The sequence below is a fragment of the Vitis vinifera genome, chromosome 15, assembly GCF_030704535.1.
Source record: "Vitis vinifera cultivar Pinot Noir 40024 chromosome 15, ASM3070453v1".
NCBI lineage: Eukaryota > Viridiplantae > Streptophyta > Magnoliopsida > Vitales > Vitaceae > Vitis > Vitis vinifera.
In genome coordinates, this window is record NC_081819.1 from 19,834,453 (window position 1) to 19,851,991 (window position 17,539).

At 38.0% G+C, this 17,539-nt stretch overlaps 2 protein-coding genes across 2 annotated transcripts; both read left to right on the forward strand.

The window, feature by feature from the left end:
* The first annotated feature begins 2,130 nt into the window (after positions 1-2,130).
* LOC100264217 (protein IQ-DOMAIN 17) lies at positions 2,131-4,907 on the forward strand. Its single transcript, XM_002265085.4, has 5 exons — positions 2,131-2,566; positions 2,674-2,997; positions 3,217-3,462; positions 3,544-3,681; positions 3,794-4,907. Exons 1-5 carry the CDS (start codon positions 2,438-2,440, stop codon positions 4,628-4,630), a joined length of 1,674 nt encoding a protein of 557 aa, XP_002265121.1. The 5' UTR covers positions 2,131-2,437; the 3' UTR covers positions 4,631-4,907.
* Positions 4,908-6,235: 1,328 nt separating this feature from the next.
* On the forward strand, positions 6,236-9,405 carry LOC100260872 (probable L-gulonolactone oxidase 6). Its single transcript, XM_002267232.4, has 4 exons — positions 6,236-6,996; positions 7,719-7,974; positions 8,082-8,183; positions 8,295-9,405. The coding sequence occupies exons 1-4, from the start codon at positions 6,328-6,330 to the stop codon at positions 9,017-9,019; spliced, it is 1,752 nt and encodes a 583-aa protein (XP_002267268.2). The 5' UTR covers positions 6,236-6,327; the 3' UTR covers positions 9,020-9,405.
* The last annotated feature ends 8,134 nt before the right edge of the window (positions 9,406-17,539 follow it).

A 17,539-nucleotide genomic window follows, 5' to 3' on the forward strand; every position in this document is an offset into this window, starting at 1 on the left:
TTTTTCTTTGTGGGGGTTATGTGTGGTGGGAAGGGACATACATAGCAGTTGGGAACTTCTTGGTTTGGCTTTATTGGGGGATTTTTGACAAAATTACAATAGTTTAAAAAGATAATTCCTAAACTACCATAGTGATAAAAATAATTTCAAATTTATCAGATTTTTGAGGAGACGATTTTTTAAAAAAAAATAAAATTATTGGCAAAAACTAGGGTAGATTTGAAATTAGTAATTTAGGAATTATTTTTTAAAATTTCCGTATACTAATCTAAAATCCTTTCATTGGGTTGCCTTTTCCATTTATTGTTGAATTCTGTTCTGATTCTAATAAGAACAAAAGATTCCAGTTCAAAAGGAAAAAAATGGAGTGGGAAGGAGGGTAGGAGAGGTGGTGGGGCTGAGAAAACACAAGCATCATCTTCTATGTGGCAGGACTTTGTCATTTTCGATGGCGCTTCCCAAATTTTCAGTTCCAAAGTACGCACATTACAACCCTTTGATAAGATTAAAAATATACCCCTTGCATATGGTTATAGTTGCTTTCTTACTACTGGCGGATAGGGTATCTTGGGTCCAATTTGTTTATGTAATCCTTTTAGCAGTCAAGTTTCATTCTTAATTCATATTTAAAAAAAAATTCTGTCCTTGAACTCATGTTGGTCAAGCTTTTCATAAACTGCACCGGCATCCCTTGTGCCTTGTTGCTAGTGAAAGTTGCCGGAAATTGAAGGGCTTGATATATTTAAATGACTGTTAGATATGTAATCTTCCGGTTCTCCACTCATCCAATTCATTAAAAAAAGATAATGTGACTGAATTCTTGGCAATGGATAGAACCCCAAATGGAGAATTCTGCTGTAGCAAGATAACTAACTGTGTGAATCTCCATTGCAGGAAGTCAAAAACCTTCTTCATTCAAGATAAGTTCATTTGCTACTCTATTCTTCACAGTGAATTCAAATTGGCCTATTACCACCATCCTATTTATGAAGTCAGAAAGTCTAGTGTGCCCCAAGAAGGTTATGTAAAAGTAAATCCTATGTCCCAAAACATCACCTGATACGACCATGTTTGAATGAGGTATCTACATGGCTGATGTAAATGTGATGCAGCTCCAAGAAATGGACGAAGACCTGATGTTGAGCTTCTGGATCAAAATTAATGGTCTGATGTGACTAATGCAGACGAAGTAGAGGAGTCAGAGGGGTCATATTCAGCTCCAGGATCAAATTAATAGTTTTATGTTAGAGGTTAGAACGGGACATATAATTCAATCATTAGAATGGATAAGAGCAGCAGTAGTAATGGCAATGTGGATCACTACCTCGACAAAGAAAAATGTGTTTGGTCATCTATTAATTGTCTCAAACAGACGTTATCTCTTAATAAACCTTACCAGTTCTGGACACCAGATCAGTCTTCCATGAAAAAATAGTACCCAATCACTGTGTCACCCACCTCATAGATTGGTTCCCTAGGGCCCCATGGCCACAACCCACATGTGGGTAGATCTGAACTTGAGAGGCAACCCTAAATTCAAGCCCCACACAGCAAAACTAAACTCCCTCCACCTAATATTTGGGCCATTAGCTGTCTTTAAACAACAAACATTAGCAGAGTGTGGGTGGTCAATATCTCGTAAATGAATAAATAACAGGGCCTTTCCTATGTCCAAAACAGTCACTTTCTTTATTTCCCCCCCTTGGCTTCTGGGATGAGAGGACTCAGTAAAACAAAACAAAAAGAATCCAAGTACAGTTTGACCAGTCTTCCGTGTAAGTTCATATATATTTTTTACCCAAAATTTAAGGGTAGATACAATGGGGGGCGCTCTTGAGGGAGACCCAGTAAACCAGGCTTGAGACTCACCCTCACCCACTTGGTCTCCACTCTCCAGTCTCCTCCATCCACACCCCCACACCACCCTTTGCCACGTGACTCACGTGACACCATGAGAGCTGATCAGTTGCTTTTAAGAAGAAAAGGCGAGAAACTCGAAGCTTTATCCCTCCATAAAGTAAAAGAAAAGCCTTACCAATAAAGGGTGTTTTGGTTGCTGTGCATGCCTCTCTCTCCTCCACTGCTTTCAAGCTTTTGATATATATCAGTAATATACTAATATCACTTCTCTCCCTCCCTCCCTCTCTCTCTCTCTCTCACACTCAGAGTCACTACACAGTACACCCTTGGGTCTCACGACTCTCTCTCACGTTGTATTTAATATATTTATGCATAGTTGTTGACGCAGTATCTGACACTACCATTACTGTTTTCCCATGCCACAAAAATACGCCACTAGTATTTCACAAAAAATCTATTACATCTCTGCCACGCAGTTAGGCGTACAGATTTACACACCTTTTATCAACTCTCGACTAGCTGCTTCTTGTTTTGTGGAGTTGGGTTTTAGCAGGGCTGCTGTAAATGCGGCTGGGTTATGGGGAAGAAGGGAGGAAGCTCATGGTTGACTGCTGTGAAAAGGGCTTTCAGATCTCCTACTAAAGAGACTGACAAGAGGAGTGGCAGAAGAAGAGAGGAACATGACCAGGAGGAAGACGAAGAAAAGGTTTGAGATTTTATCTTGTTGTAAATTTTGAATTTATTCTGTTTTTTGGGCTGTTTGAATGAGTGGGTAGATCGATGTAATGGTGGTGTTTGCTGGGTTTTGCGCAGAAGAGAGAGAAGCGGAGATGGATCTTCCGGAAACCCACGAACCAAGAAACCGCATCGCCACAAACCCAGTCAAAGGTTGCAGCTTCCTTCAGCGCTGGCGGTGGCGGTGGTGTTGCACCGGTGAATGATGATGTCTCCGCTTCTGCCGCCGCCGAGCAACGCCATGCGATTGCGATGGCCGTGGCTACCGCAGCCGCCGCCGAGGCCGCCGTCGCCACCGCCCAAGCGGCAGTGGAGGTCGCTCGGCTCACCAGGCCGTCCAATCACTATGCCAAAGAAAACTACGCTGCCATTGTTATTCAGACTGCTTTCAGAGGCTATCTCGTAAGGAGCAAAAAATAGCTTTACTCATTGCTTTCCATTCGAAAGTAGTCCACTTTCTTGCTTTCTCTAAAGCAACAGCGACGCAAACGTTGCTTTCAAAAGCAATCAAAACACTTCCGATTGACAAATCTTCTCTTTTAGAATGCTTTCAAATGCTACTCAAACATTATTTCTTCGCTATTCTCACTAATGATAAAATAATTGTGGTGGTGCTTCAAGGCAAAAAGAGCTCTCCGTGCGCTTAAAGGACTGGTAAAATTGCAAGCTTTAGTGAGAGGTCACAACGTCAGAAAGCAAGCAAAGATGACCCTCCGATGCATGCAGGCTCTTGTTCGAGTGCAGGCCCGAGTGCTCGATCAGCGCCTGAGACTTTCCCACGAGGGAAGTCGAAAATCCACATTCAGCGATACAAACAGTTTGTGGGAATCCCGGTATCTTCAGGACATTGCAGAGAGAAAATCAATTGTAAGTGGTCTCTTCATAACTCCAGATTTTCAAAGCAATTTTAAAATCTACCGTAATTTTGATTGGGTTTGTGAATGGCAGTCGAGAGAAGGAAGTAGCATCGCTGATGATTGGGATGAACGCCCACATACCATTGAGGAAGTGAAGGCCATGTTGCAGACCAGAAAGGAAGCTGCGTTGAAGCGTGAGAAGAACTTATCTCAGGCCTTATCCCAACAGGTTTCATACACTAGTCTCTGGATTCCTCTGTTTTTGGGATGTCTTGACTTTGTTTTTGTGTAATTGGATTGATGAGGTGACTGGTGCGATTTTTTGAAATTCCTTATGAAAGATATGGAGAACTGGTAGGAGCCCGTCAATGGGGAATGAGGATGAGCTTGAAGAGAAACCGAAATGGCTGGATCGGTGGATGGCCACGAAGCCCTGGGAGAGCAGGGGACGAGCTTCAACTGACCAGAGAGACCCCATTAAGACTGTGGAAATTGACACCTCCCAACCTTATTCCTACTTAGCTCCTAATTTCCGAAGATCAAATCAAAACCAGTACCAACCAAACCAATTCCAAAGACCCAATTCGCATTCTGTTGCTTCTCCTCTTCATAGAGCCCACCAAAACGTATCCCACCACCAATCTCCTATCACACCCTCTCCCTCTAAAACAAGGCCTCTGCAAGTCCGGTCGGCTAGTCCTCGCTGTGGAAGAGAAGACAGAAGCCTTCACACCTCTCAAACACCCAGTTTAAGGTCTAATTACTACTACAATGGAGGATTGCATCAACAAGGAAGGGGCGCTACTACTAGTGGTGGTGGCAGTGGTGGTCCTGCATTGCCAAATTACATGGCAGCTACCGAGTCCACTAAGGCCCGGGTTCGGTCACAAAGTGCACCAAGGCAGAGACCGTCAACACCGGAGAGGGAACGGGGTGGCCCTGGCTCTGTCTCCGGCTCTGCGAGAAAACGCCTTTCCTTCCCTGCCCCGGATCCTTACAGCGGTGGAATTGGCTATGGAGGCTATGGACATAACTTGAGGAGTCCAAGTTTCAAGAGTGTGGGTGGAGGATATCTGGGGTTGGAACAACAGTCTAACTATTCTTCTTGCTGCACAGACAGTCTTGGTGGGGAGATCTCCCCTTCTTCAACCAGTGACCTTAGAAGGTGGATGAGGTGATTAATGATGAAGACAGGACCATGAGAGATGACCCACAACTTGATAAATTTTCATTCAATTATAGATTGAAATATGATAGGGGTTGGTTGTTGGCATGAAATGTAGAGCAGAGGATTGAGTGCTTGATTGGGTTTTGTGTATCTTTTTTGCTTTTTCAAAGTTTGGCTTTCCTCCCTTGGATAATCTCTATTTGATGGAATTCTTCCTTAAGCCATTTGATTGACCCTCAACTATCTTGTAAAAATGCTTATTCCAAGATCTCCCGTAGGTTTGCTCATTTTTTAACCCTCTAATAATCTCTCTACTTTTTGTATGCTTCAAAATGCTCTATTTCTGGCACTGACTTCATCCTTTTCTGCACTCTCCACCCATTTCTGATGCCTTGAAAAAGCTTATCATAGTTTTTTCTCTTTCTTTTCCATGTCCATTAAAGTATCAGCCCAGGCACACCCAAAAGAACAAATAATAAAGAGAGGGTACCCTCTGACTTCTTCACTGAGATTCATAATGATAGTGGAATTGATTACCCCTGCTGCCTCCTGGTGAGGTCTTTCTACAACAAACTAGCATGGAATCTAAAAGCAACCTCTTGCCTTTTTTCTCATGTCATGAGTAGTAGCGTGGCCTTGGCTGATTAGCTCGGAAGTTGAGATGCAGAATGATGACTCCGAGACTGTCTATTGGGTATTGAAAATTCAATGATGATGTTGGAGACTGATAAATCCTCACCCACTCCCCTCCACCATTGCCACCCATGCCTTGTTGCTTCTGCCAAATGTCTCCAAGCACCACAGGGCCCTGAATGGTTTCTTGAAAAATGATTGATCTCTTCAGGTATCATATCCATGATCTGTAACTCAAACCATCTCAGGATCAAAAGAATCCCCTTTAGTTAATGTCAAGGTCAACCCATTCTTAACTCCAACATTTTATGGTCCAGACTTGTATATTTCAATTGAAATACATAGGAAAAAAATGGGATATTTCAAAACAATTTTGGGCTCAAGCCCCTCTTCTTATGGAATTGTGACATATTTCTCTACTTTTTCATCCCATTTAAGAAAAGAAAATAAAAAATGTAACTGCCCAACAACTCAGTGGAAGCTCCTAGCTATAAACAGGGATGGATGGGACAACAGGAATTTTAAAAACGGCCTGAAATCTCAACCAACACCCAAAAGGAGAATTTATTCCCGTTACTTAAAGTGTGTGTTGCGTCATTAAAAACAAATGACCCCAGATGAGGAGAAGCATTTTGGCTAAAACTTGCTCGTGGGCTGCATTTTCCTAGTGGGAAAATTCACTTTCATATGGAGATGTGTTAGGTGGTGACCCAAAACCCCCGACCTTCCAGTTTAAAATGCCCTGACCCACATGCCACGAGGACCAAACGTATAAGTCTGAACTGCCGACTTCCATGGATTACCCTTCACTCTTTTCCTACAAAAATTAAGTATTTGATTCATTTTTATCAAAACCACGCTAAAACCCAACAGCTAGCTCTAAAATCTCAATAAAAAAAAAGGAAAACCATTATTGATCTTGACTTCAAAGCATTCCAGTACGGGGTCAGGCCTAAGTGATCAGCCTTTATATAAACCCTTCTACGCCAAACTAATGCTGGTGTGTGTTACAATACTATCTGTGACTACATATCCTATTCACCAGAGAAATCCTGGCCAACCGATCTCTCAGCCATGCCAAAGTTTCGCCAAATTTTCCTTCTAAAATGCTTGTGCCTATTGTTATGTATGGCGGGTTGCAGTCCTCCTGAGGATCCCATCAAGTGTGCATCCAAAAACACAAACTGCACGATAACGAACTCCTATGGCGCCTTCCCTGATCGAAGCAGATGTCGAGCATCAGCTGTGGCGTACCCCACAACAGAAGAAGAGCTTATATCAGTTGTAGCAAAGGCAGCCATGGACAGAACCAAGATGAAGGCAGTAACTCGTTTTTCTCACAGCATTCCTAAGCTAGTTTGCACTGATGGCGAGGATGGACTTCTTATAAGCACCAAGTACCTCAACCGCACATTGAATATCGACCCATCAGCAATGACAATAAGTATAGAGAGTGGGGCGACTCTAAGGCAGGTTATCGATGAGGCTGCCAAGGCTGGGTTGGCATTGCCTTACGCACCATACTGGTGGGGCTTGACCATTGGCGGTCTACTCAGCAGTGGGGCACATGGAAGCTCGTTGTGGAGCAAGGGGAGTTCAGTCCATGAATACGTTGAGCAACTTCGAATCATCACCCCAGCTGGGCGTGAAAATGGATACGTTCAAGTCCGGACACTTGACACCAGCCATGAAGATCTCAATGCAGCAAAGGTCTCAATTGGAGTTCTTGGAGTTATTTCCCAGGTATGATCTGGTTTTTGACTTGGTGTTTGGCGCATCTCTATTGATTTTCTCCATTACTGATCCTGTACTCCCTGCAGCGATAGTTATAAAAGTGCAGTAAAATTCTCCATCATTCATGAACACTGAGATCCCTGATCAGTTTTGAATATCCACAGTGGGGTGTGACTCTGAGTTGGTGATTACAATTTACTTGCACCGCATGTTGGCGTATAGAATAGGGCTTTTATTACCATAAACTACAGTTTTCAAGAGAATGGAGGAGCACTTTCAATTAGATTTATTGCAAATGGTAACCCTCCCACTGGGTGATAATAAATTCAATAGTTGCAGGCATGCAGCCCATCACAATCTACCATTAAAGTCAGAATTTTAATTTAATTAGTGGAATTCCATTTCACTGGGAATGAGCTGTCTCCCACTAAAAGGCAGTGTGGATAGTAACAATCAAAATGGAGATTCCCTCTCCAATGAGCTAAATGCCAAAAGTACAGACCATTAAGAACCAGTTATGGTATAGGTTGTTAGACCTTACCATCAATCAATTTCCATATTTGTTCCTATCTGTGAGTCAAAATTCCTAGGCATGTTCCATTGAACCATCAATGGAAGAAAACCTCCACTTCTTTGGTATCTGATCTGGTGTGAAGAGCCTTCTTTTATTGTTACTTATCTGTGTACTAGTAATAGAAATATTGAAATTAAACAATGGGGACATTGTATAGGCAACATTGAGACTGCAACCCCTCTTCAAGCGATCCATCGACTACACGACGAAGAACGATTCAGATTTGGCTGATCAAGCAGCAACATTCGGCAGCCGGCATGAGTTTGCAGATATCACATGGTACCCTAGTCAAGGAAAGGCAGTCTACCGAATCGATGATCGCGTCCCCTCCAACACGTCAGGCAATGGCCTAAATGACTTCACTGGCTTTCGCTCCACATCTTCACTGGCACTGGCTCTTTTAAGAACTACAGGTTAGCTGACAAGCATAGATATATATATATATATATATATATATAGACTGCCATCTGATTACTTCCCAATTTCATTCTAATGTGTAATTCCCTACTTGTTGTATTAGAGGAGAACCAAGAACTCAAGGGCAATGCTGATGGGAAGTGCACGGCTGCAAAGCTGACGACACTGGCCCTCAGTCGCGCAGCATATGGCTTAACCAACAATGGTATTTCTTAGATGTGTATATTAAACCATTCTGTGTTGTTCCTTTCATGTGGGTTTGTAGTATATTTTGTCCTCCGGTGGTTGAATTAGGTGGTTCTATATATACTAATAGGTATCATTTTCACTGGCTATCCCGTCATTGGATATCACAACCGCCTCCAGGCCTCCGGCACCTGCCTTGACAGCATTGAGGACGCTCGGATCACAGCATGCCCATGGGATCCAAGGGTGAAGGGACAGTTCTTTCACCAAACTACATTCAGCATTGCTTTGTCCCGAGTCAGGAGTTTCATTCGAGATGTGCAGAAACTACTGGAGATCGAGCCCAAAGCCATGTGTGGCCTGGAACTCTACAATGGAATCCTCATGCGATATGTCAAGGCCTCAACCGCATACTTGGGCAAACAAGAAGACGCACTGGACTTCGATATCACACACTACAGAAGCAAAGACCCCATGACTCCCAGACTTTATGAAGACATTCTGGAAGAGGTAGAGCAGATGGGGTTGTTCAAGTATGGAGGACTGCCACACTGGGCGAAGAATCGGAATCTGGCGTTCGATGGAGCCATCAAGAAGTACAAGAATGCCTGGAAATTCTTGAAGGTTAAAGAAAGGTATGACCCATTAGGACTGTTCTCCAGTGAGTGGACAGACCAAGTTCTTGGACTGAAAAAAGGGGTGACCATATTCAAGAAAGGGTGTGCTCTAGAGGGGCTATGCATATGCTCAGAGGACTCCCACTGTGCCCCCGAAAAGGGCTATTTTTGCAGACCAGGCAAGGTTTATAAGGACGCCAGGGTTTGCACACTTTCAAGGGACGAAACATACCATTGAAACAGTATCTGAAACAGACTCAGAACTGATATTTACAAGCAAGTATATAGGGTAAGGGAATAAATATTGGTTTTTCTTCACAAAAATCACAAGATACTCAGCTGGGTTTTGGGCAGTACTTCTTTAATTGGATCCCTTCCAGTTCCAGCCTTCCAACCTTCCAGGTAAACCACATCTCTCTCCCTACAGATGGTGTGGCCTCAAGCTTCATTGTTTCTCAGCTTAGAACTTCATAAAACACGGGTTGAAGATTCAAGAAGAGTGATGGCTGATGGATGGGGCTCCGTTTGGACTGTGGAGAGTGTTGAGGAAAATAAACGAAGAGAAAATTCAAATTCTTTAGTCTTATGTAAAAGTCATAAAATAAAATCAAAATATGATAAAAATTAGTTATGAATTTATGAACTATTGAATTCTGACTCTCTTATAGGAAAGGAAAAATAAATAATTTTTCACAAAAATGGCTAAATGATTAATTTAAGCTGTTAAATAATTTAATATCATAACTTAAAAATAAAAATAATTTTTAATAATAAATAAAAATAACTAAATTGTTTTGAATTTCAAATCTCTTTTGGCATATTTTTCTAACTCTACTGAGAATCTCTTTATATCCATGACTCCACAACCATAATTTATTTTTTCTAATAAACATTTTATAATTGTTTATGGGTGCACAATACAAAATTGATTATTTAATATTCATGAAAGTAAATATTAAGTAAAATTAATGCTAATAAATATTAATTAAAATTATTAAAAGTAAAGATATTTGATCATTTTAATTTTTTTTAATTCAAGTAAAATGTCAAGGAAAAAGAAAAATTGTAAGGAAATAAAAAATAAGGGAAAATAAAAAGTAGATTTAAAATTAATAAATGATTTTTACATCACACTTCAAATCTAAAGATTAAATAATAATTGAAAAATATATTAATTGTTTACTAATTTTAATTATGTTTTGCTTTATTTACTATATTTTTCATGGTAAAACCAAATATTAAAAAATAATTTTCCTCCGAACTGCTAAGGAAAGAGCTTAGAAAAATAATTTTTCTCATATTTGGTTTTATTGCGGAGAATATAAAAAAAATAATCAAATATAATTAAAGTTTCTCAAAATTTTATATATTTTAAAATTATTTAACCTTTATTATATAAAGGGAAATAAGTAAAATAAGTTTAAATAAACATATACAAATAATTTATTTGTTGTAAAACAAAGTGAGAGAAGAAGAAAACAAGAAAGAGATAATAGAATTCATGAGAAAACTCTCTAGAATTTCATTAGGGGTCTCTCCCTTTTATAGGGAGTTACCAAATATACTTATAGATGATCATCTACAAGTTATCATAGTGGTACAGAATCTCATATTTTATAACACTTTCCATTGGATGATCATAAGAATATGTCTCATTCAAACCTTACTAGAAAAAACCCTAGTGAAGAAAAAATAGTACAATACTCTTTTGGATTACTATAACTATCTTGTTCAAAACCTTATCAGTAAAACCCAATGGGACAAAACCTGAACGAAGGAAAAAATAGTGCAACATAGTGATATTCTTATCAATTCGTTCCTCCTCATGTAAACATGATTATATTTTCTCTAGTAGCACAACATGGAAATCTTTGAGTCTACGTATTCCAATAAGCTTCTTGAGTATTGCAGTTGACAATGTTTTTATGAATAAATCTACAAAATTGCCACTTGATCTTATTTGTCGAATAGCAATTTCATCACTCTTCTGGAGTTAATGAAAGTAAAAGACTTGGGAAATATATGCTTAATTCTATCACCCTTAATGTATCATTCTTTAATTTGTGCAATGCATGCAACATTATCTTCAAATAATATTGTCGGGTCACCTTTGTTAAAGGAGAGTCCACATGATTCTCGAATATGTTGGATCATAGATCTTAGCTACATATATTCACAACTTACTTCATGAATTGCTAGTATTTCTAAATGATTTGATAATGTGGTCACCATTGCTTGTTTGACAAATCTCCATGAAATAGCAATACCATTGTAATTAAACACATACCCTGTTTGTGACCTACCTTTATGTGGATCTGAAAGATATCCTGCATCTGCATATCCAAGAAATTGTTGTTTTGATTCCATTGAGTAAAATAGACTCATATTAGTAGTTCCGCCAAGATAACGCAATAGATGTTTGATACCATTCCAATGTCTTCGAGTTAGAGCGGAACTGTATGTTGCTAATAAATTGACAGAAAAAGCAATGTCTGAATGTGTACAATTAGCAAGATACATATGTGCACCAATAGCACTAAGATATGGTACTTCAGGACCAAGTAATTCTTCATCTTTTTCGTAAAGACGAAATGGGTCATTTTTCACATCAAGTGATCTAACAACCATTGTAGAACTTAAAGGATGCACTTTATCCATATAAAAACACTTCAAAACTTTCTTAATGTATATTGATTGATGTACTAAAACTTCATTTGGAAAATGCTCGATCTGTAGGGCGAGACAAAATTTTGTTTTTCCAAGATCTTTCATCTCAAATTCTCTTTTTCAAGTAATTTATTGTTCTTGTGAGCTCTTCAGGAGTTCCAACAAGATTTAAGTCATCAACATACACTACAATAATTGCAAATCCGGTTTCTGATTTCTTAATGAAGCTGCATGGGCATATAGGGTTATTCATATACCCTTCTTTTAGCAAGTATTCGCTAAAGCGATTGTACCACATGCGTCCAAATTGCTTTAATCCATTCAAGGATCGTTGTAACTGGATTGAGTACATGCTACGAGGCTTTGTACAATTTGCTTTAGGCAATTTAAATCCTTCAGGGATTTTCATGTATATATCATTATCCATGGATCCGTATAAATTTTTTGTAATAACATCCATGAGACGCATATCTAGTCCTTTTGGGACTACCAAACTAATTAAGAAACGAAATATGATTGCATCCATGACGGGAGAGTATGTTTCCTCATAGTCAATACCAAGTCTCTACGAGAAACCTTGTGCTACAAATCGCACTTTATATCTTATGATCTCGTTATTCTCATTGCGTTTTTGTACAAATACCCATTTGTACCCAACACGCTTTACATCTTCAGGTGTTTGGACTACAGGTCCAAAAACTTCTCGTTTTGTTAATGAGTTTAACTTTGTCTGCATAGCTTCTTTCCATTTGGCCAATCATTTCTATGTCGACATTCTTTCACATTTCATGGTTTAGGATCTTCATCATTTCTTATTATATCGGAGGTCACTTGGAAAGTGAAAATAATGTTAATAATAATATTATTTTGATCACATTTTTCTCCCATGTATACATAACTTATTGAGATCTCACAACTTTCAGGTACATGTGCCTCTTTAGGGGCTTCTAGTTCAATATGTGCCTTTTCAGGGGTTTCTTGTTCAATATGTGCCTCTTCAAGGGCTTCTTGTTCAATATGTGCCTTTTTAGGAGCTTCTTATTTAATATGTGCCTCTTCAAGAGCTTTTTGCATTATTTGTGCCTCTTCTAGGGCTATAAATTTATCAATTTTAAACTGATCAGTCATTTTGATGGTCTCTTTTAGAGGGCCAAGTTTTTCTTAGGTTCTCCTCTTTTGGGGAGTTACATCATTTGAGTCAATAGGTCTACAACGCTTTAGGCGTATCTTAGATTCATTTGTTAACTGTCCCACAGAGACATCAATTTGTGCTAAAGTATTTGCAGTTGGGATATATGACTTTGTCACTTTCTTTGTATCAATGAATGCATCTGGTAATTGATTTGCAAGATTTGCAAATAAATAATATTTTAAACTTCAGTCAAAGTCAATGCATTCCAAATAATTTCACGTCGTTCTTTTGAAACTGGCTCTTCTCCCCATAACAATGAGGAAATTGTCTCATTAAAATGATAATCTGCACAACATGTCATTCTACCTTTTAAGTGTATAGGTAGAATAGTCACTAAATAAAAATTTCTGATTTTATAATATACATCCATACAACCTTTTACCCTGGGGGACCAAGTTGGTCTTACATGATTCTTCTGGATCTAGCATCATATAAAGTGTCATTCACATAGAATCAAATACTACTAGTGACATGGTATAAACTTTTTTAGAATCTTTAATCAGATTTCTATCACCTAATATAATATTAAAATTGTCTATCATCAATGTTGTCCAATTAATGAAACAAGAGTTTCATCAAAGTAACAAGTCATAAAACATTGTAATAAAGACACCGTCTTTATAGAGTTGAATAAATACTATCATAAAGAAAGAGTTAAAATTAATGGAAAAATATTAGTCATTAATGATGACTTAACTTAATAACTTGTGTAAAAGCAATGAGATCATATATAATACAATAAAACATTCAAATTTGTACATAGCTTCAGGTTATGAATTATTTATGTATAACTTTTAGTTACACAATTGTGGACCCTGCATTTCGGCTCATGCGTTTCCCACTCGATGGCGAGCTCAATTTTGATTTGAAAAAATGATATTTATTGATTAAGAAAATGACTTGGAGTCGTCACTTATTTTTGTTTTATTTTTAAAAGGGTAAACAAAATAAGAAAGAAAACCTTAAGTGCGACTCCTTGTTTTGGAAAAGGTGATCTATGAAAAACCGGATCGGGCTCGGGGGTCAGGTTACTTATAGGGAAGGTACGGTGAAGACCAAAGCACCCCTCTAAGTCCATAAAGACGAGTCTTTACTAATGAGATGAAGCTGATGTGGCAATTGATGAGTAAATCAATGAATATCCTGAATGATCATGCACGCATAAGAATCGAGACATGCATAGACAACGATTAGAGGAAAAATGGGTTCATACCTGGGCAACGAGCCACCATGCGCTATCAATAGAGAGGGTTAGTACACCATATAGAGCACAAAATCGATCACATGCATCACTAAACAGGGATTAAAATTGTTCGAAGGAAAACTGAATTTTTGAAATTCATTTGAGAATCAGAATTTTAGAGATTATTTGAAAATTGGATTCTTAGAAATTAAATGCAAGAATGAGAACTTTTAGAAATCAAATTTGAAAGAGAATTGGGATTTTGAAGAATTATTTGAAAGTTCGGGACCTTTGAATAATTGAACTCTAATTATTGGAATTTTTAGAAAAAAGAAATAAGTAAACGTGGAATTTATGATAACGATAACAAAGATGATATTTAAATGAATAAAAGTGAATGGTGGAATTTTTTTTTTAGTCTAAAGGCTAAATTTGGAAATCCGTTTTAAAGAGTTGAATTTTAATGATTGAAATAAAAAAATAAAAAAATATGGAATAATGATATTTATTAACAAAAATAATGTTTGAACGAATAAAATAGTGGAATTTTTCTAATTGAAAATTTGAATTAGGGCGTTGGATTTTTAAAGGATTAGGCTTTGAATAAATAGGTAGGTATGAAATTATAGTACTAATTAACGAGAATAATATTTAGGCGAATAAAGATGGGTAGTAGAATTTTTGGGATTGAAGTTTTAATTCAGAAATTGGATTTTTGAAGAATTGGATCCTATATAAATAAATAGATGCGGAACAAGAATCCTAATTAACAAGAATAAAATTTAGACAAATAATGGCATTTCTGGGATCGAAAGTTGAATTAAGACGGGGGGGTTTTCGAAAGATTGGACTTTGAATAAATATGGAATAATGATTCTAATGAGTGAGGATAAGATTTAGATGAATTGCAAAATTTTTAGGATTGAAAAATTAAACTAAGACATGAGATTTTTGAAGAACTAGTTTTTAAATAAATAGACGAATATGAGATAATAATCCTAATTGATGAAAACAAGATTTAAACGAATTACTGAGAAACTAAATTAAGATAGGGAATTTTTGAAGGATTAGACTTTGAATAACTAAATAAACATGGGATAATAATTCGATTTATGAAAATATGATTTAAACCAGAATTTGAAGAATTATATTAAAAACATGGGATTTTTGAAGGGTTAGGCTAGATAATAAATGAATGTATAAGATAATAATTCCCATTGATGGACATAAGATTTAAACGAGTATTTGAAGAATTAAATTACGGCATGGGATTTTCTTAATGGATTAGACTTCGAACAACTAATAATACGGGATGATGATTTGATTTATGAGATTAAGATTTAAACAAGTACTTGAAGAATTAAATTAAAGCGTGAGATTTTTGAAGGATTGGCATAGATAGATAGGAGAATATAGGATAATAATTCTAGTTGATAAATATGAGATTTAAAAGAGTATTTGAAGAATTAAATTAAAACATGTGACTTTTTTGATAGATTGGACTTTGAATAAATAATAAATACGGGATAATGATTTGATTTATGAAAATATGATTTAAACAAGAATTAAATTAAAACTTAGGATTTTTGAAGGATTGACATAGATGGATAGGAGAATATAGGATAGTAATTCTAGTTGATAAATATGAGATTTAAAAGAGTATTTGAAGAATTAAATTAAGACATGTGATGATTTTTTTGATAGCTTGGACTTTGAATAAATAATAAATACAGGATAATGATTTGATTTATGAAAATATGATTTAAACAAGAATTAAATTAAAACTTAAGATTTTTGAAGGATTGACATAGATAGATAGGAGAATATAGGATAGTAATTCTAGTTGATAAATATGAGATTTAAAAGAGTATTTGAAGAATTAAATTAAGACATGTGATGATTTTTTCGATAGCTTGGACTTTGAATAAATAATAAATACAGGACAATGATTTGATTTATAAAAATATGATTTAAACAAGTATTTTGAAGTATTAAATTAAACTTAGGATTTTTGAAGGATTGACAAAGATAGATAGGAGAATATAGGATAGTAATTCTAGTTGATAAATATGAGATTTAAAAGAGTATTTGAAGAATTAAATTAAGACATGTGATGATTTTTTCGATAGCTTGGACTTTGAATAAATAATAAATACAGGATAATGATTTGATTTATAAAAATATGATTTAAACAAGTATTTTGAAGTATTAAATTAAACTTAGGATTTTTTGAAGGATTGGCATGGAGCCTATCATCCACACGAACTGGGCCTGGGCTCCAACTCAAGCCCAAGTCCAATGTCTTCATTAGGCAAGCCTAATACAATAATCCATCACCAACTTGGGCCTAGTACCCCAATTCAAGCCCAAGTCCAAAGATATCAATGGGCAAGCCCAAGGCAATTAAAGCCTTCACAAACTTGGGTTTCTCTTTTGGGTCCAACCCACTAAAATTCAAATCCATTCTCATCTTCTCTTTGGGCCTTTTAGCCACGTGCTCTTTTTCTTCACCTCAGGAAGACTATGACGGAGAAAGTGGAGGTGAGAGAGGCATCGCCGGAGGTCCTCGAAGTTGGTTTAGGCTGCCGATTTTCCGTGCCGCCTCGACTAACGCCACCTGCGCCGTATTCGTCGCCGTGTTCCAGCGTCGACGTCCGGGAGTGGAGCCAGCAGCTGCGGCTTTTACAGGCGCATGAGGGGCTTCCTCGGTCGAACCTGGCCATCTGGGGGAGAGTTCGCCACGTGCATCGCCGACAATGCCGCGACCATCGAGTTCTTGTAGCGGGCGGGCTGGGTAGAGTGGCTTCAAAGGGCGGCGACGATGTGGGGAGAGTTGATGGCGACACCTTCACGTGGAATGCGAGGTGCATGGGGTTCGCCGGAGCGCCGTAAGAGAGCCTCATGCTCTCAGAACTGCATCCGGGCCTCTCCATTTGCTAGGATTTTTGGAGCTTTGGCGTTAGGCTCGAAATGGGGGTTGGAGTTTTGAGCATCTCCGGCTGCTGTCTTGGTAGACGTCTTCTTCTGGTGTTTTGAGGAGTGAGAAGAACGAGAGGAAAATGAGAAGGGAAAATGGAGGGTAGGAGTGGGTGTGCAGTCCACGTGTGCATGAGCAGGGGGTTGGTAGCATAAGAGGTATGGAGAAAGAGATCGTTAAGGAACCGAGCAAGGATGAGAAGCCTGAGGATTTAATTGTTGTAACCTCACTTCATGCATTATCAATAGATTGAAAAACCAATAGAACGAACGGAAAATAAACTAATGTATGACCATCAATCACCACCTTGAGACCAAACATGAATCATTTTGCAACAAAAGAATAAGGAAATGTGAAAGGGAATTGAAACAGAGCAATACTCACAAGCTATCAACAGAGAGATCCTTCTTCCTCCTTCACTAGTCATCCCTCTAGCCAAAAAAAAAAACCTCCCCCCACCTTCTTTCTTCCTCCTCTGTTTTCTCTCCTCAGCAAATCATCACCCACCTTCCTGTTCATGCATCAGCAAGCATGGGTTTGCAACCGCCCCCCTGCAGCTGCACGTCCGTGCCTAGAGAAGGGGTCCATAAGTCCGCCGTTGGGGGTCCCCTACCCCTTCTAAAATATAATGAGAAGTCCCTGAGAAATCACCTCCCCCCGGGCCTTTTACCACCAAAGGGGGTATACAACAATATAATTAAAAGAAATTAAAGAAATTAAAAGTTAATATCTTTCATGG